Source organism: Mirounga leonina, unplaced genomic scaffold, assembly GCF_011800145.1.
Source record: "Mirounga leonina isolate KUSES-001 unplaced genomic scaffold, KU_Mleo_1.0 Mir_488, whole genome shotgun sequence".
In the NCBI taxonomy this organism is placed as follows: domain Eukaryota; kingdom Metazoa; phylum Chordata; class Mammalia; order Carnivora; family Phocidae; genus Mirounga; species Mirounga leonina.
Genome location: NW_023270777.1, coordinates 4,165,689 through 4,192,412, shown reverse-complemented (window position 1 = coordinate 4,192,412; position 26,724 = coordinate 4,165,689). Strand labels below are relative to the sequence as shown.

Sequence of the window (26,724 nt, the reverse complement as noted above, 5' to 3'; positions counted from 1 at the left end):
CAGCATTCACAGATGACGCATCTAGGGCACCAGACGTGCCGAGGGGATGCGTGGTGGCTGAGTGCAGGAAGCCTGCTCAGACGCAGGGCCTGGTACAGTGGCCACCATTGGATCATGCCGCTTCTCTGCTTCAGACCCTGCAGTGGCTGCCCCGCACATCGCTGGGCCGCACCCCCAGAGCGGCTGATTCCCGAGGACTTGCATTTCTAGTGATGCTGGTGCTGCTGGTCCAGGACCCCACGGTGAGAGATCCCTCCCACGTTCTATCAGCACTGGGCTGTGTGATCTGGCACTTGCAATGGAGAGACACTCCTAAGGCGGGCTGATAAAAGGCATTGTGGCTTCCCCCTGTTCTGTCGGCGCACACATTTTGGGGGGGGGGACATCAGTGCCACAGCGTGAGCCGCCCCGTGGCGAGGAACTTTGGCCCCTGCCCGCATCCATGTGAGTGAGGCGTCTTGGAAATGGCTCCTCCAGCCCCACTCAAGCCTTCAGATTGAGATGCAGCCCCAGCTAAGACCCTGACTGTGACCTCATGGGAGAGCCTGAGTCGGGACCACCCCACTGAGCCCCTCCTGGATTCCTGACCCGCTGCAACTGTGTGACATCATAAATGCTGTTCATTCAGGCTGCTGAGTTTGGGGTGATTTCCGATGCAGCAAGAGTATCTCTTAGTATCTCTTCCGAACTGGACTCAAATGTGCCTTTCTTGGGGAGGCCTTCCTCGGCCACCCTTTCTAAAATTACATCCCTTTCGAATACTATTTTGTATTCTTCTTCTCTACTTTATTCTTTGGCATGTACCTCCATCTAACCTTACCTGCTTTTCTTAACTTATTTACCTTTCTCCTGGTGTGACTCCCTCCCTCCGCTCCCATCAGATATTTTTTAAATTTTCATTTGTGGAAAATTTTATGTGTTGATATTTCCAAACGTGACAGAATTGCATCATGCCTGTAAGCTGAGGGAGGAGGGTCTTCGATCCGTTCTATTTCTTGTAGTGCCCATAGGGCGCAGAACACTGCCAGACGCAGAGTAGGCCTTCGAGTGTAGCCCTGTTAATATTTGATAATAGGATTTATTACATTATATCAAATATTTACCATGTCGTAAATATTTCTGATATGTGAAATTAATATAGTAATACTTGTGATTTTGAGGATGATTCTCACACAGAGAGTGGTGTATAGACTAAAACAGCGCTGTTTTGCGGCAGCTCCTGGAGCCCCAGCACAGAACTGGGGGTGTTGGTGTTGCTGGCACGGGGTGGGGGTGGGTCCCTGCTGACAGATTGAGTCACAGCTTTTCAGCTTCTCACCGAGGCGTCAGCTTCTTCCTTTAGAAAATGGAAATGGGGGGCGCCTGGGTAGCTCAGTTGGCGAAGCGTCTGCCTTTGGCTCAGGTCATAATCCCGGGGTCCTGGGATTGAGCCCTGCATCGGGCTCCCTGCTCAGCGGGGAGCCTGCTTCTCCCTCTCCCTCTGCCCTTCCCCACGGCTCATGCTCTCCCTCTCAAATAAATAAATAAGATCTTAAAAGGAAATGGAAATGATAGCACCCATTTCTTAGTGATTTGGGGACCACTGAAGGAGATGCCCAGTGTGGAGGTGCTTGGGGTAGACCAGGCAAGAATGGATGTTCAAAGAGCAGTGGTTCATTTCCTGCGGAGGATCTGTGGTCGGAGGTCAGGTTTCATTTAATTGTAAGACTGGGCTGGGAATGTCCTGCTGCCAGAGACCCCTAATTGCTGTGATTGCAAAGCCCAGGGGCAGAGGAAACACTGGGATATGGGAGGGAACCAGAGCGTCTGCTGCCGAGTTCCCCAAGGGAGAGATGAGCAGGACCTTCCGGGCCCTGACCTGGGCTCTGTGGGGTGCTGCACCTTCCCTTGGTGGAGGCCGGCCTGATTGCAGAGTTTGCATCTGCAGGCCTACGCAGGACCAAGGCACAGGGGGTGGGGGTGTCTCCTGATTCTCCCGGGACCCGCCTTCCTGGTTGGGGTGCGGGACGTGGCCAAGGACAGCAGGGCAGCCCCGGGTGACGGGGGTACTAGCTTCCAGGACAGGAGGGGCGGGGGCTGGAGAAGGGAGCTGCAGGGCTGCTATCGGGCTAGGAAAACCTGAGCACAGCCTAGCACCCCCTCCCGGTGAGGAAAATAGGGGGGCGGGGAGGTAGGAGAGAAGCCACAGTTGGGGCCCCCCCCAAACAAGGGAAAGGAAGAGACAGGAAGTAGCGGAGAGGAGAGAGACGAAGAGGCACAATTAGAAAGATTAAGAAGGAAGAATCTTTTTTAGCAGGTAAGGAGGAAGGGACTGCAGGAATCTCAGAGGAATCTCAGAGCCGGGACCCAAAAGGGCCCAATTCCTCCTGAGCTGGTACCTCTGGTAATTTCACCTGGTAGCCACTGGGGGCAGCAGAGAGCCCCCACACAGCGAAGGATGCAGACCAATCAAGAACGGGGAGTCCGCGGCGGGGGGCACAGCAGGGAGTAGGAGGTGGTGGGTGGGTGGGGGGTCAGGGCGGGACAGGGAGGGGCAGGGTTGACACATTGCCCAAGGCAAATCACCAGGACCAGTGGCAGAGATCCAGGGGATCCCTGTGGCTTTCCCACTGGAAGCTGCTATTTCTAATGTAAGCAAGATGTAGTCTTAACAAGGGCAATAAAGTCCAGAAGTAACGGTGTAAACGGTTGATAACTGCTGTCTCACTTCCTGGTTTATTATTAGCATTATTATCATGATCATTATTATTATTATTATTATTTTTTAAGATTTTATTTATTTATTTGGCAGAGAGAGACACAGTGAGAGAGGGAACGCAAGCAGGGGCAGTGGGAGAGGGAGAAGCAGGCTCCCCGTGAAGCAGGGAGCCCGATGTGGGGCTCGATCCCAGAACCCTGGGACCATGACCCGAGCCGAAGGCAGGCGCTTAACGACTGAGCCACCCAGGCGCCCCATGATCATTATTATTTTAAGGAGGGGCCGTCTGTTCTTTGAATCCCAGGCTTACATCTCTGTCCGCCTTTCCACTATACTTTCTCCGAGAGTTTTATTCTCCATGGCAGTCATTGTCGTCCACTGATGGGGAAATTAAAAATCTCTGGCCCAGAGCGTCAATGGCTAGGAGAGCAACCTCCCTGGGCCGGTTGATCTGTGTGTGTGTGGTTTTTCTGGTTTCAGTCGAAGAGGTCCGAACGAGTTAGGGTTGCCATTGGGGGGAAAATGTGTTTTTCGTGGATTGAGTTGGATGGGCAGTCTCTCCAAGAACACGTCTCACTTACGCTCTGACCTCACCAAGCCGCTCCCCCCCCCCCCCCCCCCCCCCCCCCCCCCCCAGCCTTTGGGGCATGCCTGGTAATGCCTCTGGTAGTAGGAGTCTGGGTGTTTCTGGAACCACCTGAAACCCCAGGGTTAGAACCCAGGGTCCGTCAGGCCCCAGGCTGCTGTTTTAGCTTTGCTTGGTCAAGGAGCCTGGCGTGCTGTAAACAGATTAGGGAATCTTTTATTGGAAAAAGCCTAGAAATGGCTTCCTCCCCTGGGTGGTATGGTCATCTTGGGTGATGTTTCCTGCTGCTGGTGAGGTCACTCAGCCAGAGTCCCCGTGGCTCGCTCCAGATGTCCACCCGGCCTGGCCCGGCTGCCTTCCTGCCTCAGGCTTGTGGTGGCCCTGTGTTTTGGGTTGGCCTTGTGTTTTGGGTTGGCCGGAGTTGGCCAGGATGAGGAGGTGGGCTGGGCTGACTCCTTCAGGCCGTTTTCTTGCCCTGATGAAGTTTGGCCCGAGAGTTGTGGTTCTTGTGGGAGGGAGGGGTTCCAGCTTCTGGGGGGGGGCCTGTAAGTGACCCCGGCCAGCCAGTGCAACAGAAGGGGCCTTCTTGACTGCAAGCCTGCATCTCCCTGAGATTTCGGACCCTCGTCCTGCAGCCCCCTGGGTGCACGATGCCACACTGGCTCTCTTACTCTGTCATTAGGATTCACAGTGGGGAGGTGAAGGGGCCCTACAGGGACAGCTGAGCCACGCCACTGTTCGCATCCTGCGAGTCACCTCCCCCCTGCAGCCCTCCAGGGTTACTCCATCTGCTGCCAGGAGTCACTGTGGTGTTCTTTTCTTAAGACCCACGAGTGCAGCTCCCACCCACGTAGAATTCGGTTTCATCTGGGCTGAGAAGAGCTGGTGGTCCCTCATAGACCCCATGTATCCGCAGGCGTTTGCTGCCCTGCTCCCAGCCGAAGGTCCCAGGCTCCGACGGGGCAGAACTTTGAAATCAGGTCGGTGGCTTTAGCCACCAAAGGGGTGGAGGCAGCAACACAGAGTGGACGTTTCCCTGGGGACCTTTCCCGTGTGTAGGAGAACGGGGCTGTTTGTCCCTGAAGACTGGAGGGGGATTGGTGGGCTTTTTACCCTCCCCCCCCCCGTGTTGACCAGCTATTGGATGGGCAGCACTCCCCGCCCCCCGCCCCAGGCAGCGCCTTGGGCAGCTAGCTCCCTTTGGCCACAGGCAGTGCGCCCCGAGAGGGACTCAGCTGGGAGCCTCTGCAACTGGAGACATCCTGGCATGACTCTAGAAAGTTGGGGCATTTGGCAGCAGGGGAGAAACGCAGTCTGGGAAGGCTGCATGGTGGAAGAGGCCTTTTGGTTCAGACTTGACTAATGAATAAGATTCTGCCATCCAGGGATGGTGGTGGGGCTGAGGGAGTGACTGTAGCAAAGACATGTTCTGAGACCAGCAAATGTGCTGGAGTGAAGTGAGTGGGAGGGCAGTCTGGACAGATGCAGGGGCTATGAGGTTTGGACGTTATTCTGTGTGCTAGGTCGGGAAGGAGCCAGCAAAGGATTGTCCCTGTGTGTGTGTGACCTGTAGGGAGAGCAGGGCTCTGGGGTGAGCCTGCCGGTTCCTCCTCCCACCGGAAGCCACTGAGCCTGCTCTTCTGGTCACTCCTGGAGTCCTAAGACCACCGATCAAAGCTGGAGGGCCAGAGTGTTGGGGCTAAAAAGACCAGTGAGCCCAAGCCTTTCATTTCGGATGAAGAATGAGAGGACCAGAGACGCCGTGTGAGTTGCCCAAGGCTGCACAGCAGATGACAGGCAGAGCTGAGGCAGGAACCCAGTTCTCTTGAGTCCTAATTGAGAGAGGCCATTGAAAAGTTGTGCTTATTTTTGTTTTCTGAGTATCTGAGACCATCGAGATTTTAGTAATAGAATTTTTGATTAAATAATGTTATGTCCACGTAATGGACTCACTAAAAATAACTTTATGTGGGCGTTTGGCACAAATACAGTGATTGCCTTGAGTGGATACCATTATCGATCTCTTTTTTTTTTTTTTTTAAGATTTTATTTATTTGACACAGAGGGACACAGCGAGAGAGGGAACACAAGCAGGGGGAGTGAGAGAGGGAGAAGCAGGCTTCCCACCGAGCAGGGAGCCCGATGCGGGGCTCGATCCCAGGACCCTGGGATCATGACCAGAGCCGAAGGCAGACGCTTAACGACTGAGCCGCCCAGGCGCCCCTATCGATCTCCTCTTACAGAGGAAGAAACTAAGGGAGCAGGAAGACAGGTGGCTTGGCTGAGGTTCTGCGGGTGGGAAGAGGCAGAACTGGGATTCTAACCCAGGAGGTCTGGCTCCAGGATCACCGCTGTTCAGGGGTGCTAACCACGTGCGTTCCAGCCGCCTTAAGGGGTTTCGAAAGATAAAAAAGTCGATACGTGAAAAGAAAGTACAGTATGATTTTGTTTTATTTTAAAGATGTATACGTGCCTCGAAAATATATCGCTGAAGATACCGAAGTGTTGATAGTGAAGACTTCTGAGCTGTGGGACTATGGATGCTACCCTTCTTTCCTTCCTTCCTTCCTCCCTTTTAAAGATTTTATTTATTTATTTGAGTGAAAGGGAGAGTGAGAGAGAGAATGAGAGCACACACTCACGAGCAGGGGTAGAGGGAGAGGGAGAAGCAGGCTCCCCGCTGAGCAAGGATCCCGATGCGGGGCTCGATCTCAGGACCCCGGGACCAAGACCTGAGCCGAAGGCAGACACTTAACCGACTGAGCCACCTGGCGCCCCAGATGCAGCTCTTTTCTCTGTGTCTTTCTACATTGTCAAATTGTATAGAGTGCGAAAGGGATCATTTTTATTACCGGATAACTTTATGAGAAGTCTCTGCTCGCAGGGATGACATGGCTAATACCGTGTTCGGGGGCAAGCACACGGCTGCAGGTATTAGTTTTTTTTCCCTGGCTGGCCGGTGTGGCTGGGCATCTGGGGAGGGAGAAGCAGCCAGTCTGATGCAGGAAGTACTTGGGAAATCACCCCCATTTGACAGAGGGCCCCCCACCCCCCTTGTCTCTGTATAGACCCCAGGCCAGGGCTCTTTCCTCTGGCTTGGGGGTTTCAGGTGACAGTGGGCACGTGGGAGAAATGGCCAGGTGGCAGCTAGGGATTCAAGGGCACAGGACAGACATGGAGGTGTGTGAGTTGGCAGCCTTGGGGGATTGGAGGGGGTGACGGGGGACGTTTCCAAGGATCCCAGCCCCAAGGCCACCTCCTCCTGCTCTCCGCTGTATGGAGAAGGGTCCCAGTAAAGAGAAACCATGTAGTCACGGGGTGGGGGGGGATGATGTGGGGGCCGAAAGCCATCTCCTGCTTCCGAAGGGTTGGGCATGAAGGTGGCCGGCCAGGTCTCTACGTTTCCCGATTCTGCGCTATAAGCATCTCCAAGTGATTGTGTTTCTTTCTTTGACCAGAGACCACCTGGGAACGTCCGGGCAGTTCTCCTGGGATTCCAGCCAGCCCTGGCCCTCACAGGAGCTCTCTTCCTCCAACAGGTACTGTCTACTCTCTACGTCGGGGCGACCGGGAGGGACCACACACCCACCTTCCCTGGAAAGGCCAAGACTCTGGGTTCTGGGGTCTGGAACGTGGCTGGGGATCTGGCCAAACCCAGGCAGGGAGCAGTTTAAAGGACCAGGAAGGTGGGCTCTCCCTGGCAGTGTGGGCAGCAACCTGATGGCTCACCCTCACTCCCTTCAGGTGCTTACGGAGGGAAGACGACCGGGTGAGGTGAGGCCTCAGGGCCGTAACCTGTCTGCTGGTGTGGGTACCCAAAGTGGGGGCAGAACTGCTCTGCACAGTTCCGGAATGCATCAGAGAGTAGAGTCAAAGGAGGCAGATTTTTATGGGGCAGCTTTCGAGTAGAGTGTTCTAGAAGGCACTTGGGATTTGTTGTCAGGGCGTGAGTTCTCTGTCTGCAAAGGCAATCAAGTGGAGGTGGTTGAGGTCGACATTCCTATCCTAGGTGGGGGTTTTATTCTTTTTTTTTTTTTAATTTTTTTTATTCTTATGTTAATCCCCATACATTACATCATTAGTTTTAGATGAAGTGTTCCATGATTCATTGTTTGTGCATAACACCCAGTGCTCCATGCAGAACGTGCCCTCTTTAATACCCATCACAAGGCTAACCCATCCCCCAACCCCCCTCCCCTCTAGAACCCTCAGTTTTTCAGAGTCCATTGTCTCTCATGGTTTGTCTACCCCTCCGATTTCCCCCGCTTCATTCTTCCCCTCCCGCTACCTCCTTCTTCTTCTTTTTTTTTTTTCTTGACATAGATTGCATTATTTGTTTCAGAGGTACAGATCTGAGATTGAACAGTCTTGCACAATTCACAGCGCTTACCAGAGCACATACCCTCCCCAGTGTCTATCACCCAGTCACCCCATCCCTCCCACCCCACCCCCCACTCCAGCAACCCTCAGTTTGTTTCCTATGATTAAGAATTCCTCATATCAGTGAGATCATATGATACATGTCTTTCTCTGTTTGACTTATTTCACTCAACATAATACCCTCCAGTTCCATCCACGTCGTTGCAAATGGCAAGATCTCATTCCTTTTGATGGCTGCATAATATTCCATTGTATATATATACCACGTCTTCTTTATCCATTCATCTGTCGATGGACATCTTGGCTCTTTCCACAGTTTGGCTATTGTGGGCATTGCTGCTATAAACATCGGGGTGCACGTACCCTTTCGGATCCCTACTTTTGTATCTTTGGGGTAAATACCCAGTAGTGCAATTGCTGGATCGTATGGTAGCTTTATTTTCAACTTTTTGAGGAACCTCTATACAGTTTTCCAGAGTGGCTGCACCAGCTTGCATTCGGTGGGGGTTTTATTCTGAGACCCCAGGAGGCAGGTTGATGTAGAGCCCTCACCCATCGCTCCAGATCCCAGCCCTCAGAGCGCACCCCCCGTTGGTTATGGCTCTCCCACACTAGACTGCACGCTCCCTGAGGGTGGACACTTCCTCTCCCCCTGACTTCTGTGGAATCCTCAGTCCCCAGACATGGGCTGGCTTCAGTGTGGAGGGAACTCACGAATGTCTCCACAATCGCAGGGGGCGTGAACTCGATTTGTTGGTCTTCGGACTTTACGCATCAGCCGGGCAGCAAAGCCCAGAAGTCGTAGTTCTGGTGGCGGCCTGGAATTTGCATGTTGGCGGCCCGGTGTAGCTGGACTGAGGCAGGGAGGCACACGGGAGGGGAGGGGTGGGGAGGGGAGGGGAGAAGCAGCAGTTTACCTGGAGGGTGGTGAGGGCCTGCATAACCTTCACGTGCCCCAAGTCATCGGAGGTCTACGGAGCTTACCTAACCCATCCCAGGTGACCAAGGGAAGAGCTAAAATGATGACCGAGTGAGGGGCAGGGTGAATGCATGAGCACATGTGTGCAGACAGGCGTAGGAAGGATAAGCAGCTTTTAACCCTTGGATTAGAGGAAGGGTCTCGGGTGCAGAGAGTGGGCTGCCTTTCATCGAGAAGAGTCTTTAGACATTCTCTACCACTGATACATTGAGAACCCAACGTGTATTATGTGGTCCATATAATATAAAGCTATATGATCCAAGTATATGATTTTGGGAAATGAGAATTGCCAGAGCAGAAGAATTCAAAAAGCAACATAGTAGGAAAATAGAGAAACAGAGCTCCGGAGAATCAATCAGCTGAGGCACGGGAGAGGGGGCGAGCAGGTGTTCTAGGCTTTTTAAGTGTTTTTATTTACATCTTACGTGTGTGTGTGTATTTTTTTTACTTAAATTTAAAAAAAAAGAATTCAAACAGAGAGGAACCCTCTTGGGAGGGAGGGAAACGGGGCATTTGCTCGTGATGCCCTAGGGACGGGGTGAGCCCTGCATCGCGAGAACCGAGCCCATTCAGCCTTCCTACCTATTGTACGGACGACAGGCCGTTCTGGGCACACTGCCTTCCCTGTTGTCGTCCTTGGGTTTTTGTTTTTGTTCTTTTTGGCAATCGAGATGCCAGCACAAATCAAGCGAGGCGTGGCCCTCTATCCCGGCTGGCTCCGGGCCAGCCAGACACCAGAAAGGAGACAACCCAGCTATTTGTCTGGGGCCAGAGCGGTTGGTCTGCGAAGGCCGGGGGAGGCGTGTGGAGGTGTCAGGCGTGTGAGCTGCCATGGCCTGTCGCAGCCTGCCACATACACCGGGCTGGCGGGGCTGGGAGAGCTGGGCGGGGGACTCGCCCTCTGTGGCCGTGGGGTCACCTCCCAAAGCCCGCTCTCCCTGGTGCGGTCCCTCCCCAGCAGCAGCCTGTCCCCTCTGTGCTGTGTGGGGGCCGTCCCCCCAGAATGGGGGCTGGCAGGAGCTGGTTCTGGGCTAGTGGGACAGGTTCCCGCCTTCACCTGAGCAGCACAACTGGATGCCTGTCCACGGAGCACTGAGCTGGGTGCTGGGGCTCTGAGGGGAGCTGAGAAGGGCGGGGAGATGGGCGGAGAGGGTCAGACCCACTGACGAGGATTGTCAAGCGGGCCAAGGCGTTGGGCCAAGGCGTTGGACCGAGCGTGTGGCCACCGACCTGCCCTCCTCTGCCCCCAGCCGCGGGGGGCTGGGACACCTGTTCCCAAGTCCGTGGGTACCTAGGTCTGTCAAGTTCTCTGCCCAAAAGGGCCTTGCAGCCTCGTGCAGTTGGAAGTTCTGCCTACGCTTCGGCCCTTGGGAGATGGAGCAGACACATCAGCATTCTGATGAAGACCCCATTTGATTCCGTGCTTCCTTCCCTTCCTTTTGTTGGTCGGCAACATCCGTACGTACTAGTTAGGTTTTCTGCCCCGGCGCAGTGGTTCGCACTCCTGGGGGTGATTTTGCCAGGGATGCATTGCCCCAGATAGCTTACCCCCCCCCGCCCACAAAGGGTTATCCAGCCCCATGTGGGGGTGGTGCCAGAGTTGAGGAGCTCCGTCCCGGGGTGACTCAGTACGTCCGTTCAGCACCGTTCAGGGGACGGGTGACAGACCGCACGGCCCATCGAAACGAGAAACAGCAACATAATCCACAGAAGCCTCGTTCCCCGGCTCAGAGACCCACCTTTCGTGGGTTCCGTGGAAGTCAGATGCATCCCACAGTCAGCATGTACCCCTCATTCAAGGAGAGGCTTCTTTGTTTCCTTCCCCCATGGCGCTGAACATCAGGGTGCCTCTCCCGGTCGTGGCTTCTTAGATTGAGATTTAGAAATGACGGCTGGTCAGACTCGGGCGTCGGGCACCCCGCACCTTCTCTCCAGGCCTCGTTTGGCCCATTTACACAGCGCGAGGGCCTGGAGAAAGGCCGTGGCTCAGGTCCTGTCCAGCCCTCTGCGGATCACGGTTCTTGATTCTCTGCACCCCGGGCCACGGACACGCTTTGTGTCCACGCTCGGGGACGGGAGGGAAGAAACCTTATCCATGAGGCTGTAGGAGCCTCCGTGATGTTTTGACGTCTTCTTTTCTAGCTTTTGAACAAAACTTCTCTGGAGAATGAAATGGGAGGCACATGGGCAGTTCCCTCTACGGGGAGCACTAGGTTTTTTCCAGATACTCTCTCATTCAGTTTTGCAGGCAGCTTTCAGGAGATTGAAAGACTCGGCGGGGACCTGAGGTTGCTGGAGCTTAACTGTGCCCCCCGACCCCATGATCCTGGGGTTGTCGACTCCCCTCCTGTTGTTGTACTCGGGCTTCTGCAAATGCAGCAGTGGCGGAGTTTCAAGCCTTTCCTGCAAAGGCTATGCTGGATGCTGTTCTCGGTGCCTGGGATCGCACCACAGACACAAGCCACACCTGTGTTTGGAACTGCTCCCAGGAACCCACATTCTAGCCGGGGACTTGGGCAAACAAGCAAACGTGAAATAGGTCAGGTTGTCCTTGCAAGGCATTAAAGTCAGACCGAGTGGGACTGGGGAGTCAGGGACGGCCCCAGTGAAGAGCAGATGGGTATGTGTGGAGGGCGGTGGTGAAGTGTTCTGGGCCAGGGAGTGGCCAGTGCAAAGGCCCTGGGGCAGGAGTGACGTGGGCAGGAGTGACGTTGGCACGGCCATTGTGGCTGGAGGGTGGGTCGGGGGCGAGGGGGAGAGCAGTCAGCAGGGACAGAACCTGCTGGGTCCCCCAAGCTACAGGAAGGTGGTGGGATTTCATCCTGAGCTCGGTGGTTGGAAGTGAGGGTAAGAGCGACTTGCAGTGGAGGTGTCTTGTCTTCATGAGATGCTGCCTTCTCGAAGCAGCCGGGCACTACTTGGCTGAGTCAGGATTGTTCTCGGTTAAGCAGCGACGGGCATTACGGTGGGGTTGGGGGTGGGGGGAGTAGGGGGTGAGAGCAGCATGGAAAACTCCGCCTCATTCATTGACCACAGACATCCCGTATGGTCCTTTCTGAAGAAGAACATGGAAAAGCAGGTCAGGAAGAATCTCTGCAGGAACCCCAAAGGAACCCGGCCAAGGTCAGCTCAGGCAGCCTCCCCTTCGTGGAGGCAGAAGGCTGAAGAAGTCCACGGGGCTGTTTTACTCCTGAGTTGTAGCTTGTGGAGAGGGTTTGAACAACCACCTGTGGACAGTGGCTGTTTTTAATTCTTAGTGCAGGTTGGTCGGAAGCATAGCCCAGCCAGGATACCAGCTGGAGAGCGAGATCTGGGAACACGCCCAGTGCCCCCGACAAAGGGGATTCCGCTCTTTGAATGCTGGGTGCTGCTTAAGGGTCAGCACTGGGCTGGGGACTTTTCCTCCTCTTTCTCCTTTAAGACCACCAGCGTCGGGGGGCACCTGGGTGGCTCAGTTGGTTAAGCGACTGCCTTCGGCTCAGGTCATGATCCTGGAGTCCCGGGATCGAGTCCCGCATCGGGCTCCCTGCTCGGCGGGGAGTCTGCTTCTCCCTCTGACCCTCCTCCCTCTCATGCTCTCTGTCTCTAATTCTCTCTCTCTCAAATAAATAAATAAAATCTTAAAAAAAAAAAAAAAAGACCACCAGCGTCGGGAGCTGTGTTTATCCCATAAGCTCGACTAGAGGCATTTTACGCCAGGTCTTCTGGGTGAGGTCCGCGTAACCCAAACAGAACAGCAAAGGGCTCTATTCAGTAACTGCTGCGAATATTAAAAATGATCCTTGGGCTGGTTTAATATGCAGTGCGGACGCAATGATTTATGGGCCGAGTGAAAAACAAGCTTCTGGGAGTTTCGTGGATGCGTCACTGGGTAAAACGAAGGACACTGCAGAGCAGTGTGGTCCAGTAGAACTTTCTGGGATAACAGAAATGTGCCGTATTTACACTGTCCACGGTGGTAACATGAGGTGCATGGCTAATGGACGTGTGAAATGTGTCCAGTGCAGCCGAGGAACTGAATTCTTAACTTAATTTTACTTTATTTAATACATATATTTTTTTATTTTGGAGTAATTTTAGGTTTACAGAGGAATTACGAAGCCGGTACAGAGAGTTCTTATATACCCTCGCCTCAGTTTCCCCGACGGTTAATATCCTACATAACTGGGGTGTGCTTGTCAAAAGTAAGAAACGAACGTTATGTGTCACCGTTAATTAAATTTTATGTGGATGTCACCAGTTTTTCCGCTAATGTCCTCTTTCTGTTCGGGGATCCAATCCTGGGTACCACATGGCATTTATATTTTATTTAAATGTAATTGCTTAGAGGGGCTCCTGGGTGGCTCAGTTGGTTAAGCGACTGCCTTCGGCTCAGGTCATGATCTCAGGGTCCTGGGATCGAGCCCCGCATCGGGCTCTCTGCTCAGCGGGGAATCTGCTCCTCCCTCTCACTGTCTCTCTCTGTGTTCTCTCTCTCTCTCTCAAATAAATAAAATCTTTAGGGAAAAAAAAAATCTTTAAAATAAATAAATAAATGTAATTGGGTAGGATTTAAATAGCTACCTCTGCCTAGTGGCTCAGTTATCAGCCGGGGCAGGTGTGGAGAGTGAATTCCTTTCTGAGCTTCCGGGACTGGGATGTGCATTGAGCGTTCGTTTGTGTGTTTCTTAAAGGCTGGAGGAAATCCATCGCTTTCTGAGTCATCCTGCTGGTGAGGGAGTGGGAGTTATCAGGAAACCTGGGTTCACATTCTGGCTTTGCCCGGCCTGAGGGCTTGAGCTCACTGAGGGATCATCCTTAGGTGAAGGGCCTGCCTCCAGATCACAGGACACCTCCCACTGGAAGGGGACTTGTGTGTTCCTTACTGCATCTCGTCAGCTGAGGCCCCCGAGGACCTCACCGAAGCCTATTTAACATCGATGCCCTGGACAGTAGCTTGCAGCCATGTACAACCATATGGGCAGATGTATTGTGGGTTCTATTTTGGGGAATCCAGTTTATATTTTAGACAGTCAGAGAAGACTGTTAAAACCAGGTGGCCAGACAGATGTTTCCAGACCGGAAGATTCTAATGTAACACTGCTCCCCCCAAACAGAGCGAGTGGGTAGACGCAAACTTCCTTGACCACACGGGGTGTGGTGAGGGTGTGAGGTAGGGATTGTGCCCATAGTACCTTCCGAGGTGCTGAGCACAACGCTGACCCCGAAGTGTGCCTTGGTTCACCCGACTTCAAAACCCGCCTTCTTACAGAACAGCTGTTCCCAAAAGGGTTCTGTGGTATCCTTGCTTTTCTGCCCCAAATGGGTTCTGCATCCGTGTAAGAGTGGGAATACCACACACACTGTTGTCTTGTTTGAGGTTCACCGAGCACATCAGCATATGGGAATACTCATTTTACAGGGCTTCACAGATGTTGGGTTTTCTGTGGACGGAAGGTTTGTGGTAACCCCGCATCGAGCAAGAATGTCAGCGCCATGTTTCCAACAATGGTTACTCACTTCACGTCTCTGTGTCACATTTTGGTCATACTCTCGATGTTTCAAGCTTTTTCTTTCTAATTATATTTATTATGGTGACTTGCTTTGTGATCGGTGATCTTTGATGTTACTGTTGTAATGGTGTTGGGACAACCACAAGCCATGTGCCTATAGGACTATGAACTTCACTGATAAATGTGTGTGTTCTGACTACCCAAGTGACAGGCCATTCTATCTCTCCCTCTCCTCGGCCTTCCTATTCCCTGAGACACAACAATATTGAAATGAGGCCAATTAATAACCCTACAGTGGCCTCTAAGTGTTCCAGGGAAAGGAAGAGTCACGCGTCTCTCACTTGAAATCAAAAGCTAGAAATGGTTACGCTTAGGAAGACACGTTGAAGGCCGAGATCAGCCGAAAGCTTGGCCTCTTGTGCCAAAGCGAGCCAAGGTGTGAACCCAGAGGAAAAGTTCTTGAAGGAAATTAAACTGCTACTCTGGCGAACACACGAATGATAAGAAAGAGAAACAGCAAGAAGGCTGATGTGGAGAGAGTCTCCGTGGTCTGGGTAGAAGACCAAACCTGCCCCAGCATTCCCTTAAGCCAAAAGCCTAATCCAGAGCAAGCCCTAATGCTCATCAGTTCTGTGAAGGCCGAGAGAGGTGAGGAAGCCGCAGAAGAAAAATCTGAAGCTAGCAGAGGTTGGTTCAGGAGGTTTAAGGAAAGAAGCCGTCTCCATGACATAAAAGTGCAAGGTTAAGCAGCAAGTGCTGAGGCTAGAGCAAGTTCTGCAGAAGATCGAGCTAAATAATGAAGGTGTCTACACTCAGCAACAGATCTTCAGTGTAGATGAAATAGCCTTCTGTTGGAAGAAGATGCCAGCTAGGACTTTCATAGCTGGAGAGAAGAAGTCAACGCCCAGTTTCAAAGCTTCAAAGGACAGGCTGACTCTCTTGCTAGGGGCTCATGCAGCTGGTGACTTCAAGTTGAAGCAAATCCTCGTTTATCATTCTGAGAATCCCAGGGCCTTTCGGAATGATGCTAAGTCTACTCTGCCTTTGCTCTATCAATGGAACAACAAAGCCCGCTTGACAGCATATCTGTTCATGACATAGTTAACTGTAGAGACCCACTGCTCAGAAAAAAGGATTCTTTTCAAAATATGTCTGCTCATTGACCATGCACCTGGTCTCCCCAGAGCTCTGGTGGAGATGGGCAGTGAGATGCATGTTGTTTGCCTGCCTGCCAACGCGACAATCATCTGCAGCCCATGGGTCAAGGAGTCACTTTGACCTTCAAGTTTTATTATGTGAGAAACCTATTTTGTAAGGCTCTAGCTGCCAGATAGTAATTCCTCTGATGGATCTGGGCAGAGGAAATTGAAAACCTTCTGGAAAAGATTCTCCCTTCTACATGCCATTAAGAACATTCATGATTCATGAGGTCAAAATATCAACACAAACAGGAGTTTGGAGGCAGTCAATTCCAACCCTCGAGGAATGACTCTGGGGGGGGGGGTCAAGACTTGAGTGGAGGAGGTCACTGCAGATGTGGTGGAAATAGCAGGAGACCTAGAATCAGGTGGAGCCAAGAAATGGGATTGAATTGCTGCGATCTCATGATCAAACTTGAATGGATGAGGAGTGGCTTCTTGTGGATGAGCAAAGAGCGTGGCTTCTTTTTTTTTTTCTTTTTTTATTGTTAATGTTAATCACCATACATTACATCATTAGGTTTTGATGTGGTGTTCCGTGATTCATTGTTTGTGCCTAACACCCAGTGCTCCATGCAGAACGTGCCCTCTTTAATACCCATCACCAGGCTAACCCATCCTCCCATCCCCCTCCCCTCTAGAACCCTCAGTTTGTTTTTCAGAGTCCATCGTCTCTCATGGTTCGTCTCCCCCTCCGATTTCCCCCCCTTCATTCTTCCCCTCCTGCTATCTTCTTTTTCTTTTTTTTTTCTTAACATATATTGCATTATTTGTTTCAGACGTACAGATCTGAGATTCAACAGTCTTGCACAATTCACAGCGCTCACCATATAACATACCCTCCCCAGTGTCTATCACCCAGCCACCCCATCCCTCCCACCCCACCCCCCACTCCAGCAACACTCAGTTTGTTTCCTGAGATTAAGAATGCCTCAAAAAAAAAAAAAAAAAAAGAATGCCTCATATCAGTGAGGTCATATGATACATGTCTTTCTCTGATTGACTTATTTCACTCAGCATAACACCCTCCAGTTCCATCCACATCATTGCAAATGGCAAGATGTCATTCCTTTTGATGGCTGCATAATATTCCATGGTATATATATACACACACCACATCTTCTTTATCCATTCATCAATCGATGGACATCTTGGCTCTTTCCACAGTTTGGCTATTGCGGATATTGCTGCTATAAACATCGGGGTGCACGTACCCCTTTGGATCCCTACTTTTGTATCTTTGGGGTAAATACCCAGTAGTGCAATTGCTGGATCATATGGTAGCTCTATTTTCAACTTTCTGAGGAACCTGCATGCAGTTTCCCACAGTGGCTGCACCAGCTTGCATTCCCACCAACAGTGGAGGAGGGTTCCCCTTTCTCCGCATCCCCGCCAACATCTGTCGTTTCCTGACTTGTTAATTTTAGCCATTCTGACTGGTGTGAGGTGGTATCTCATTGAAGTTTTGATTTGGATTTCCCTGATGCCGAGCGATGTTGAGCACTTTTTCATGTGTCTGTTGGCCATTTGGATGTCTTCTTTGGACAAATGTCTGTTCATGTCTTCTGCCCATTCCTTGATTGGATTCTTTGTTCTTTGGGTGTTGAGTTTGATAAGTTCTTTATAGATTTTGGATACTAGCCCTTTATCTGATACGTCATTTGCAAATATCTTCTCCCATTCTGTCGGTTGAAAGAACGTGGCTTCTTGAGATGGAATCTACTCCTGGTGAAGATGCCGTGAAGATTGTTGAAACAACAACAAAGGGTCGAGAATATTCCATGAACTTCGTTGATAAAGCAGCAGCAGGGTTTGGGAGGATCGACTCCGATTTTGAGGGACGTTCTCCTGTGGGTCAAATGCTATCAAACAGCATCGCCTGCTACAGAGAAATCATTCGTGAAAGGAAGAGTCGATCGATGCAGCAGATTTCACTGTTGTCTTACTTTAAGAAATTGCCAGTCACCCCAGCCTTCAGCAGCCATCACCCTGAGCATCTGGTAGCCATCAACACTGAGGCAAGATCCTCCATCAGCAAAAACGTGAGGACTCCCTGAAAGCTCAGATGATGGCTAATGGTTTTTTTAAAGCTATAAAGCATTTTTAAATTAAGTGTGTACAGTTTTTTAGACATAACGTTATTGCACACTTAATAGAGTGTAGTTTAAACATAACTTTTATGTGCACTGAGAAATCAAAACATTCCTTTGACTCTCCTTATTATGACGTTCGCTTTATCATGGTGGTCTGGAACCCAACCTGCAATATCTCTGAGGTGTGCCTGTATTTAAAAAGGTCTCCTGTAATAAAGTAATTTATATCTGAATAATGGGGGCACCTGTCCCAAAGTCTTTGGATCATAAGACTCTACCCTTTACCTTCACTGCTTTGCACTTAGAACGAACATCCTGCCTAATTGGTGTCGTGTGTCGCATGCCCGGGGAAACTCTGCATTCTGCCGTGTTGAATATGTGAATGGTGGGGGGAGGGTTCAGGAACAAGGCCTTGTTGGGGCTCCCGGGTTTCTTCAGTTTGAGGAAAGAAATTACATGTTTATTCCCGAAAGAAGGGAGATTGGGCCAGACCTAAAAGGGGGCTGTCTCCAGGGCTGATTTTCTTGTTTGACAGAGTAAGTCTACCCTTGGGGGTCCTTTAGGGAACAGAAACGTGGACAGTGGGGCATGGAGGTTGGAGCTTTCTGTGTTGGGGGCCTGGAGCTAGAGGGGAGTGTGAATTCTGGGCAGCAGATGTTGCTGGCTCTTCTCTGTTGCTTGGCCTCTCTCGACAATTCCTGCTACGCTCCATTTCTGTTTTTATTCACATCCTCTCCCTCTGCCCCCTGAAGACCTCCTTTCCCTTTCTACCCAAATACCTGTCCCCTCCTCTCATGACTCATCTCTCAAGCCCTCCCTCTGTTTAACTGCCCACAAAGAGGAATGAAATGTGTGCGTGTGTGTTTATATTTGTGTTTGAAATTATGAAAGTTACTACATAAGAGCTTTCTGTTCCCTTTTTCTTATTTTAAAAACAGCTGAATTTGGCATTTTACTTTTTTTTTTTAATATCTCCAGACTGAATTATGTTCCTTATGGCTATGAGCAGTCCTTGACCAATTTTATTTTAATTCCACTCCCACCCCCTGGAGGCTGGAGGGTTCAAAAGCACCCACTTCTGGCCTTAAACTTGTTTTGCATCTAACCCCTGGTAAGCCGAGAGGACTGGAAATAATCAGGGACGCTTGTGGGTGAGCCATAACTTTTCAGATCTCCACCGATCGCTTTTCTGAGTGTGCCTGGGACTGGTAGAATGAAACACAGCAAGACCAGGCAGGGGAGAGCTGCTGGGTGGGGAGAAATGGTTGGATGGGAAATTATTTTTTCTTTCCCAGTAATTGTTTTGACATGGAAAGTAATTAGCCAGCAGCTGACAGCTCAGAACTGAAGTGAGAACAAGAGAATGGATTAGGGGCAGAATGCCCCTGCATTTGCCAGTTCCTGGCCGCCGTTCATGTGGCGGGCGGGGGGCCTGGGGGATGCTGGACGCAAAGACAGCGGTGTACTGAGGGTGCACTTTTAGGTGCCATGAGGGGAGGAGGTGGGGGTCGGAAGGGGCTGGGGACAACCCTGGTGTACAGGGACCCAATATCATCAAAGGTAGTGACTCCTTCCTAGCTAAGACCTGCTTGGGTAAGAATTGACATATTTCGTGTTTGTAGTCACACGGAACTGTGGTTCGGTTCTTCTGTGGTCTTTGGTAGATTTTTGGGATCGGGGTAATGCTGATTTTTATATAATCAACTGGGAAATTTACCACGTTTCCAAACTCTTGGTATAGTTTGTGTCTAGGTATTTCTTCGTTGAGCGTTTAAGCGAAGTTGCCCATAAAACCGTCTGGGTCCAGTACCTTTTGGAGGGAGGTCATTTTTCAAAGGTTTTACTCATTTTGGTGTTTCTAGTGTCCTTTGAAACTGTTTTTGATCATTTGATTCTTATGGAAGGTTATGTGTTTATTAGCATGTAGTTATAAATCCTATGTGCTTGCATTTAAAAAAAAATCTCTTACGAGATCTGCTTATGTTTTCTTTCTAACTCTACATTCTGAGCATTCATGCACTCTCTCAGTCTCAGATTAGATGGGCTGACCTGCTTTTTTATTGTTGTGATCCCCCCGCCGAAAGCCACCCCCACACAAAGAGAACTCGCCTGAGTTGCGAATGTCATCCCGTTTCCTGACCAGTTCATTTCTAGTGCCATATTTATATCCTCTTCTCATGTTTTCCTTTGGTTTACTTTACTGGCTTGTAAAGGTTTTTGTGAATTCTTAATTTGAATGTTTAGTCCATTTATTTGTATTTCCTTGGTTTTGGTAATGGAGTAATGGAGGCTCTGGGTTTTCCTCCAAATATAATTCAAGCCTTATCCCATCTGTTTTGATATGTTCTTCCTGATTATTTTCTAAATTCCGGTTTTTAAATTCTTTGACCTGACATTAGGAGGGCATTTTCTGAAATTTCCAAGTGTTTGGTTGTTGGAGGGATGGGGATCTTGTGTATTTGTTCTTTCATTACTAATATCTGCTTTTATTGCGTTCTGGTCAAAGAATGTGGCCTGTGTTCTTTATGCCTTTTGCGATTTAGCAACACCTTATTTGTGACTTCAGTATGCCCAGGCCTTTTAAAATGTTCCGTGGCTTGTTGGCAAAAGATGTTATCTTGGGTATCTGGGTGGCTCAGTCGGTTAAGCGTCTGCCTTCAGCTCGGGTCATGATCTCGGGGTCCTGGGATCGAGCCCCGCATCAGGCTCCCTGCTCAGCGGGGAGTCTGCTTCTCCCTCTGCCGCTCCCCCCACTCATCTTTCTCTCTCTCTCAAATAATTAAATAAAATCTTTAAAAAAAAGATGTTATCTTTGTTTGTAACCCATGATGTTTAGTATCTAGTTCATTCAGCCTTCTAAATGAAATTACTGAGATATTCTACGTCCTCACTTTTCTCTACTACTCAGTCATCGACTGAAAGCAGTGTAACTAAGGTTTTCTCCTGTCGTCTTTAGATTCTCCGGCATATGTGTTTTTTCGATTTCAGTGCTATGCTGTTTGATAAATGACGGTTCTCGAATGGTACGCCTTCATCGTGGGTTGTATTTATCATCAGCCTAGTGCCCTTCCTGGCATAGCTTATGCTGACCTGAGGAACTTCTCCTCGATCCCCTCAACATTCCGTGATGCTCTTCGAATCGCACCCCCGGCTCCTCTTACACCAGCATGCTCATGGATATAGTATTAGCATGTAACCGGCTGCTGAGGGGCCCGAGTGCAGACCAGGGCTGTGACTGGTCATGCGGGTTAATTTCTTGGTGGTTGTTGCTTCCCCAGCCAGCTGCACTGGGGGCCAGCCACGTGCCCAGTTTTCCTGTCACCTTCCTATGTCTGTGCCCACCCACTTCCAGGGTATCAGGCCAGCCCCGCAGATCAGGGAGAAGCCCAGCTGCCCAGAGGGGTCTGCTAAGGGGGGTCTGTGTTTCTGCTTGCAGGGGGCGCTGCATTTTTCACTGCAAATGGCAGAGAATGGGGGACATCCCCCAGCATGAAAACGGTTCCTGCGTGGGATGGCCTTCATCACCCCCATTGCTTCATCACCCCACTGCCTGCCTCCAGCAGATCAGTAGATGTTAGTGACTTTCAGCCAACCTCTCCCCTTGCTTCCTGCCACACTGCAGGGTGCTCCCAACAAGAACCAAGCATTGGACCTCAGTTTGTATATCTTCTCTAGTTTGACCTGTGCAGTCTATATGTTGCAGCAGTTCCTCCAAGCCTGGGGCATGCGGAAAGCATGCTTCCCTGGTGTCTACTAGAGATCACGCAGGCTTGGGGCTCAAGGAGCAGAAGCAGTGGTCTTCCCTCCCTCCATCTATCCCTCTCCCCTTTTCATGAATTACTTCATGACTCAGGGCTCCCTTTCGCAAGTACTGCCCCCATTGGATTTTCATGCCAACCGAGTAGGTTTGGAGACTGGGGAGGATTATCCCCATTTCACAGATCTGGAAGCTGAGGCTCACAGAGGAGGAACTGCCCCCTAAGCTCACATAACCGTGTCTGCGAGGGAGCAGACCCGAGATCGCACGGGTCCCAGTGGGTACTTGCGGCATCAGGAGCCTGTGGGGGTGTTGGGAGCTTTGAATTGGCAGTTTCCCAGTGGAAACTGGGAAATGCTACAAGCCTGCCCTGCCCCCCACTGCCCCCCTAAGAGAGCAGGTTGATCAGCCCACCTCGGGAGCACAGTGAGTGTCATAGGGGTAGAATTTTGCAGCCTTGAATTTTTTTCCTTTTTTTTTTTTTTACTTTAGGAAAACTGAGACTCAAAAGGGATGGCCTGTGATACCCCCGGCTATTAATCGGCAAAGCCAAATTTCATAGAAACCAGTAAACCCCGTGCTCTTTCCATTCTATACTGGTATTGCAGTGCCGTGAGGGCGAGGGTGGGGGCGTTCCTCTGGGGAGATGCCAGCAGGTGGCGGAGGGGCCGCCTGACTCCGTGGAGTCGGCGCCAGTGGCCACAACTGATTTGGCATTTTCAAGTGACAGCTGTGGATTGCAGTGACCCCACCTCCTATCACGGAAGCACGTCCGTCTCCGGTTCAGAAAGAAACGCGGTCCCCCAAGAGTCGCCCAGTTGGGAGCTGGGGATTAGAGAGATGCTTGCGACCCGTCTCTAGCTCTGCGAACCCTGGTCAGAGCCCAGGAGATGGTCCTGGCCGAGCGAGACATCTCAGAGGCTGGCGGACCGTGACGTGGGGGAAGGGACCACGGTTGCAGGCAGTCGGTGTTGCCCGTGCGTGGCTGGCGTGGCCTCTGAGCAGTGTTTCTTTCCCGCAGTGAATGGATACCACGTGGCAGGGACCCCAGCGCACCCTCCCGAGACTGCCCACATGAGTGTCCGAAAATCCACCGGTGATTCCCAGGTAAGGGGTCATGTTACGGGAGGTAGGGGTCACCAGGGAGGTGCCAGGAAGACAGCACCGCATGGGGGTCCAGGTGACCACAGCCCGGGTGTGCCCCAGGTAGAAAGTGGCTGGTATATCTGGGTCGTTCCTGTGTGCCGTGATTGGGAGAGAGTGGGCGATTGTGGTTTGTTGGTTTTCTCTAGAAGTTGAGGGTGGTTGGAGTGGGGTGATGGTGGTGGATTGTAACCATCGTTGGGGCAGAGGGGTCCATCCTGCCGTCTGGATTCCTGATAAATACCGTCTCGGTTTCTGTCACTTTAAGGATATGGATGGGGCCAGGCCACTTTCATTCTTCTACACACCCCCTTTCCCCGCCCCGGACTTCACCCAGAACGGAATTCTGTAAAATGTTTTCTCACTTTTAATAATCTAGCAGCGAGACCTTGATGGGATGGGAAGAAACGGGAGAATGGTTTAAGATTCATTCCCATCCTGTTTTCTCATTCATCCTATCCGTTGACAACCTGTACAAACACCTGTCTACCTTTCCCGTCTTAAAGGCGAGGCCACCGAGTCTCAGGCTGCTTAAGCAGGTGACACAAATACCGAGCGGTCAGTCTGGACCTCAGTGCCGAGCCCCTTGGTGTTTTGAGTTGCGTTAAACTGCGTCTAAGGAGGTGAGGATTGGCTTATTTATTCTTTCCACCAGTTATATCCAGGAGATGTTCTTAATGAGGGCTGCAGACTCTGTCAGCCCTTTCCAGGCCCCAGGGATGATGGTGGTGATCGTGATAGTTGCCGGTGCTCAGGATGAGAGTAGCTGCTTGTTACCCCCAACAGTGGGTCCTGTGCACCAGAAAGAAGGGCCTCATGATCTGTTGCTGCAGTCGGCTAAAATGTGACACTTAGCTTTAATGCAGGCAAGAGCATTCCTTTTTGGAAACTTCATGAAGTTGTCTTAGGAGGCTGAGCATCGGGCTCAGGTTCAGTTCAGCTAGTGCTCTGGAAAAGAATCCGGACGTCCGTGTGGGCCGAGACTTCTTACATTCTGAGGGACTCACTCATCACCCAGGCCTTTGTTAAAATGTAGATTCTGATTCAGGAGGTCTAGGAAAGATCCTGAGGTTCTGTTTCCAAGCAGTCCCCGGATGATGCTTAATGATGCTGGGGATGCTGGGGATGCTGATGATGCTGGGGATGCTGATGATGCTGGGGATGCTGGGGATCCTGGGGATGCTGGGGATCCTGGGGATCCTGGGGATCCTGGGGATGCTGGGGATGCTGGGGATGCTGATGATGCTGGAGATGCTGATGATGCTGGAGATGCTGATGATGCTGGGGAAGCTGGGGATGCTGGGGATCCTGGGGATCCTGGGGATGCTGGGGATCCTGGGGATGCTGGTGATGCTGATGATGCTGGGGAAGCTGGGGATGCTGGGGATGCTGGGGATGCTGGTGAAGCTGGGGATGCTGGGGATGCTGATGATGCTTGATGATGCTGGGGATGCTGGGGATGCTGGTCAGAGGACCGTGCCTTGAGCGAGGAGGATCTGGGCCTGGTTGATATTGCACAGCGTGTGTGTGTGTGTGTGTGTGTGTGTGTGTTCGTCCCCTTCACGCCCCTGCTCATGGCACACATCACACACAGCCCTGGTATTGTGTGTTTTCTGCCGAGCAACCCCTCCCCCCCCCGCCCCAAGCCTTTGCAACACAGCCTTTATCAATCTATTCGGCATGAAGCTGATTTACCACCTGACTGTGGACTGTTTTCTGAAGACACCAGCCTGAATTCTGCTATGTTATCGCATAACCTGACCAAGCTGGCGCTACCCCCCAGCCCCAAAATACTGTGAAGTTGTTCCCGAACTTTTTTGTTTTTTTTAACATTTATTGCTATAACCTTCTTGGAAGCTGCTTGGACCCAGGAACATCGCCCTCCAGCATCTGTTCTTGGAATACATTCAGGGATTCTGATTTGTGTGGGAAGCGTTTCCCTTACAGCTCTGCAGTAGTGGACCCAACCGAACTGTCCAGCAACAGGGGAGCTGGGTACAGTGGATTTTGGCCCCGCATAGCCAGCCCATTCTATGATGCAGACATGAGAAAGCCCATTTCTGAAGAAAATTTCATGAATTTAGGAAAAGGCTGAGAACCTAATACTGAGTGGGAAAAGTAGCACGCACGCTCCATACACAGCCAGTCTTACTTGCGAGGAGGAAATCACATGTTCATGAAGACAAAGGACTAGAAGAAAAAGAAATCAGAACGGTGATGTTGGTCCTATCTGCGTGTAAGGCTGATTCTCCATCGGGGACATTTGTTTGGAGACGTTTCGGTTGTCACGGCTGGGGAGGGAGTACTGCTGGCTGGCAGCTAGTGAGGAGGGTTCTGGAATATGACCAGTCATCCCATACAGCACAGGACTGCCCCTGCAACAAAGAATTATCCAGTTCGAAAATACAGTGGTATTGAGGTTGAGAAACCTCGGTCTAAAGTACTTTTTATTTTCTTTATACTTTGCAGGATCTTGCACGTTTCTTAAAATGAACACATTTTACTTGAGTAGAGGGCAGGTACCATGCACATTATGAGAAGCAGGGTGCTGGTACTTGGGGATGCGGGGTAGGCCAGCTGTGGAGACCCGGGAGGGGGGCAGGAAGCAACTGTTTTAAGGAGCGGGTGGAGTGGATTCTTTCCAGATGATAACGTGGAAAGTTGAGGTATCATCAAAGTAACAAAAATAACGCAGTGTGCGGAGAGAACAAATATGGTTTTTCACCAGTTCCCAGAACTGGAAAGTAGCATATTATTTTTTTTAGGCAATGGAAGGCTCTCCACAAAGGTGCTTGGGGCCAATTGCAGAAATAGGATGAGAAGGGTTTTTTTGTTTTTTTTTTTTTTAATTTTTTAGGAAGATTTTATTTATTCATTTGACAGAGAGAGGGAGAGCGAGCACAAGCAGGGGGAGCAGAGGGAGAGGGAGAAGCAGGCTCTCTGTCGAGCAAGGAGCCCGATGTGGGGCTTGATCCCAGAACCCTGAGATCATGACCTGAGCCGAAGGCAGACGCTTCACCGACTGAGGCACCCAGGCGCCCCTAGGATGAGAAGTTTTAGTGTTTACGGAGAGTGCCGCCAACAAACGATCCCCAAAAGTATATACAGCGCTCTTTGGCGAGTGTAGTGTTTACTCACACGGTCCCAGGCTGCCAGTTAGAATGGATAACAATTATGGCGTAGTAATACCTGAAGAATGAATGAATGGGCAAACGAACACAGGGCCATTTGAGATACAGGGTTGGGGGTGGGTTAAGCGGCTTGCCCAGGGTTTGCTCAAAGCCCTGTGTGTTCTTTTTTCTGTGAGCTGTTCCTCCTTAAGCAAACTCATCAGGGAGATTAGAATGTTGGGGTGGGGGAACGTGTCCCTACTGCGCCCTGTCATGGGCAGGACTGCTGGCTGGGTGCCCTGCAGACCCGGGGGGGTGCCTACCTGCTCCTTCCCTAGTCCTGGGAGACCAGATGGCTGGGCACAGGTGGTGTTGATCTGGTGCCACCCAGTGGAGGTTTCTGGCCGGCAACCCTGGGGCGGGCTGCCCGGATGCCGTATAAATGGGGCCCACCGGATACCGTATAAATGGGGCCCACCGGCCTGGGAGGCTGGGGCATCAGAGACTGAGTTTTGCTGGCCTCCTTTGCAGAAGCACGTCCTGGCCTGTCCCCTGCCTGCCTGCCGGTGGAGGGACCCCTCTGATCCCTGTGCAGGTGGAGTGGGTATGGAGGCGGGTAAGAGACCTGCCCACCAGAGCCTGGGCCCTTTTGTGACCAACCTTTCCGTTGTTCTGGCTTCCTACCCTACGTGCGAGAGGAGAAAGGGGGTGGGACCGAGGGCTTGGAAAGTTCAGGGTCCCATTGGAGAAGGGAGCTTGAGGTGGCGGTAAGATGCTGAGATTCACCCACCTAACGGGGACCCTCCTCAGTCCAGCTACACGTGTTCCTTTGAGCGTCTCCTTCATGGCCAGGCTCTGAGTCACAGGCAAACAGAGCCCCTGCCTGGGCGGAGGCTTGTAACTGGTGCCAGAGGAGACAGGAGATAAATGATCATTTCGTGTCGGCCGTGGTAAGTGCTGGAGGAAGTCTGTGCCCTGGGCACCTGCTCGGGTGGCCGCAGGGGGTGCTGGAAATGTCAGTGATGGGCTCCAGAAGAAGCGAAAGTAAGCTAAGACTGGACAGATGACCAAGGGGTTAGCTGGGCCCAGGGTGGTGGTGGGGAATAGCCTTCCAGGTGGAGGGAACAGAACAGCACATGTGGATGCCTAGAGGAGGTGAAGGAAAGCGGTGGTTTCAGTGAACCCGCAGAGGCCGAGTGGGGCTGTGATTTCCTGAATCAGCAGGTGCAGGGAGGGCGGAAGGGGGGCGGGGGCTGGAGGAGTCTGCACTGGCCTACTGTGAGGAGC

At 51.4% G+C, this 26,724-nt stretch overlaps 1 protein-coding gene across 8 annotated transcripts in view; it reads left to right on the top strand.

Moving 5' to 3' along the window:
- Window positions 1-26,724, top strand: part of GAS7 (growth arrest specific 7) — a 211,089-nt gene that overhangs the window by 137,524 nt on the left and 46,841 nt on the right. For 4 of the 8 annotated variants that reach the window (XM_034989598.1, XM_034989599.1, XM_034989602.1 and 1 more), the window contains exons 3-4: window positions 6,743-6,823; window positions 22,206-22,291. In XM_034989598.1, coding sequence (XP_034845489.1) covers window positions 6,743-6,823; window positions 22,206-22,291 — 167 coding nt within the window. The remainder of the gene's footprint in view (window positions 1-6,742; window positions 6,824-22,205; window positions 22,292-26,724) is intronic. The other 4 variants (XM_034989606.1, XM_034989601.1, XM_034989603.1 and 1 more) reach the window with 1 other exon arrangement.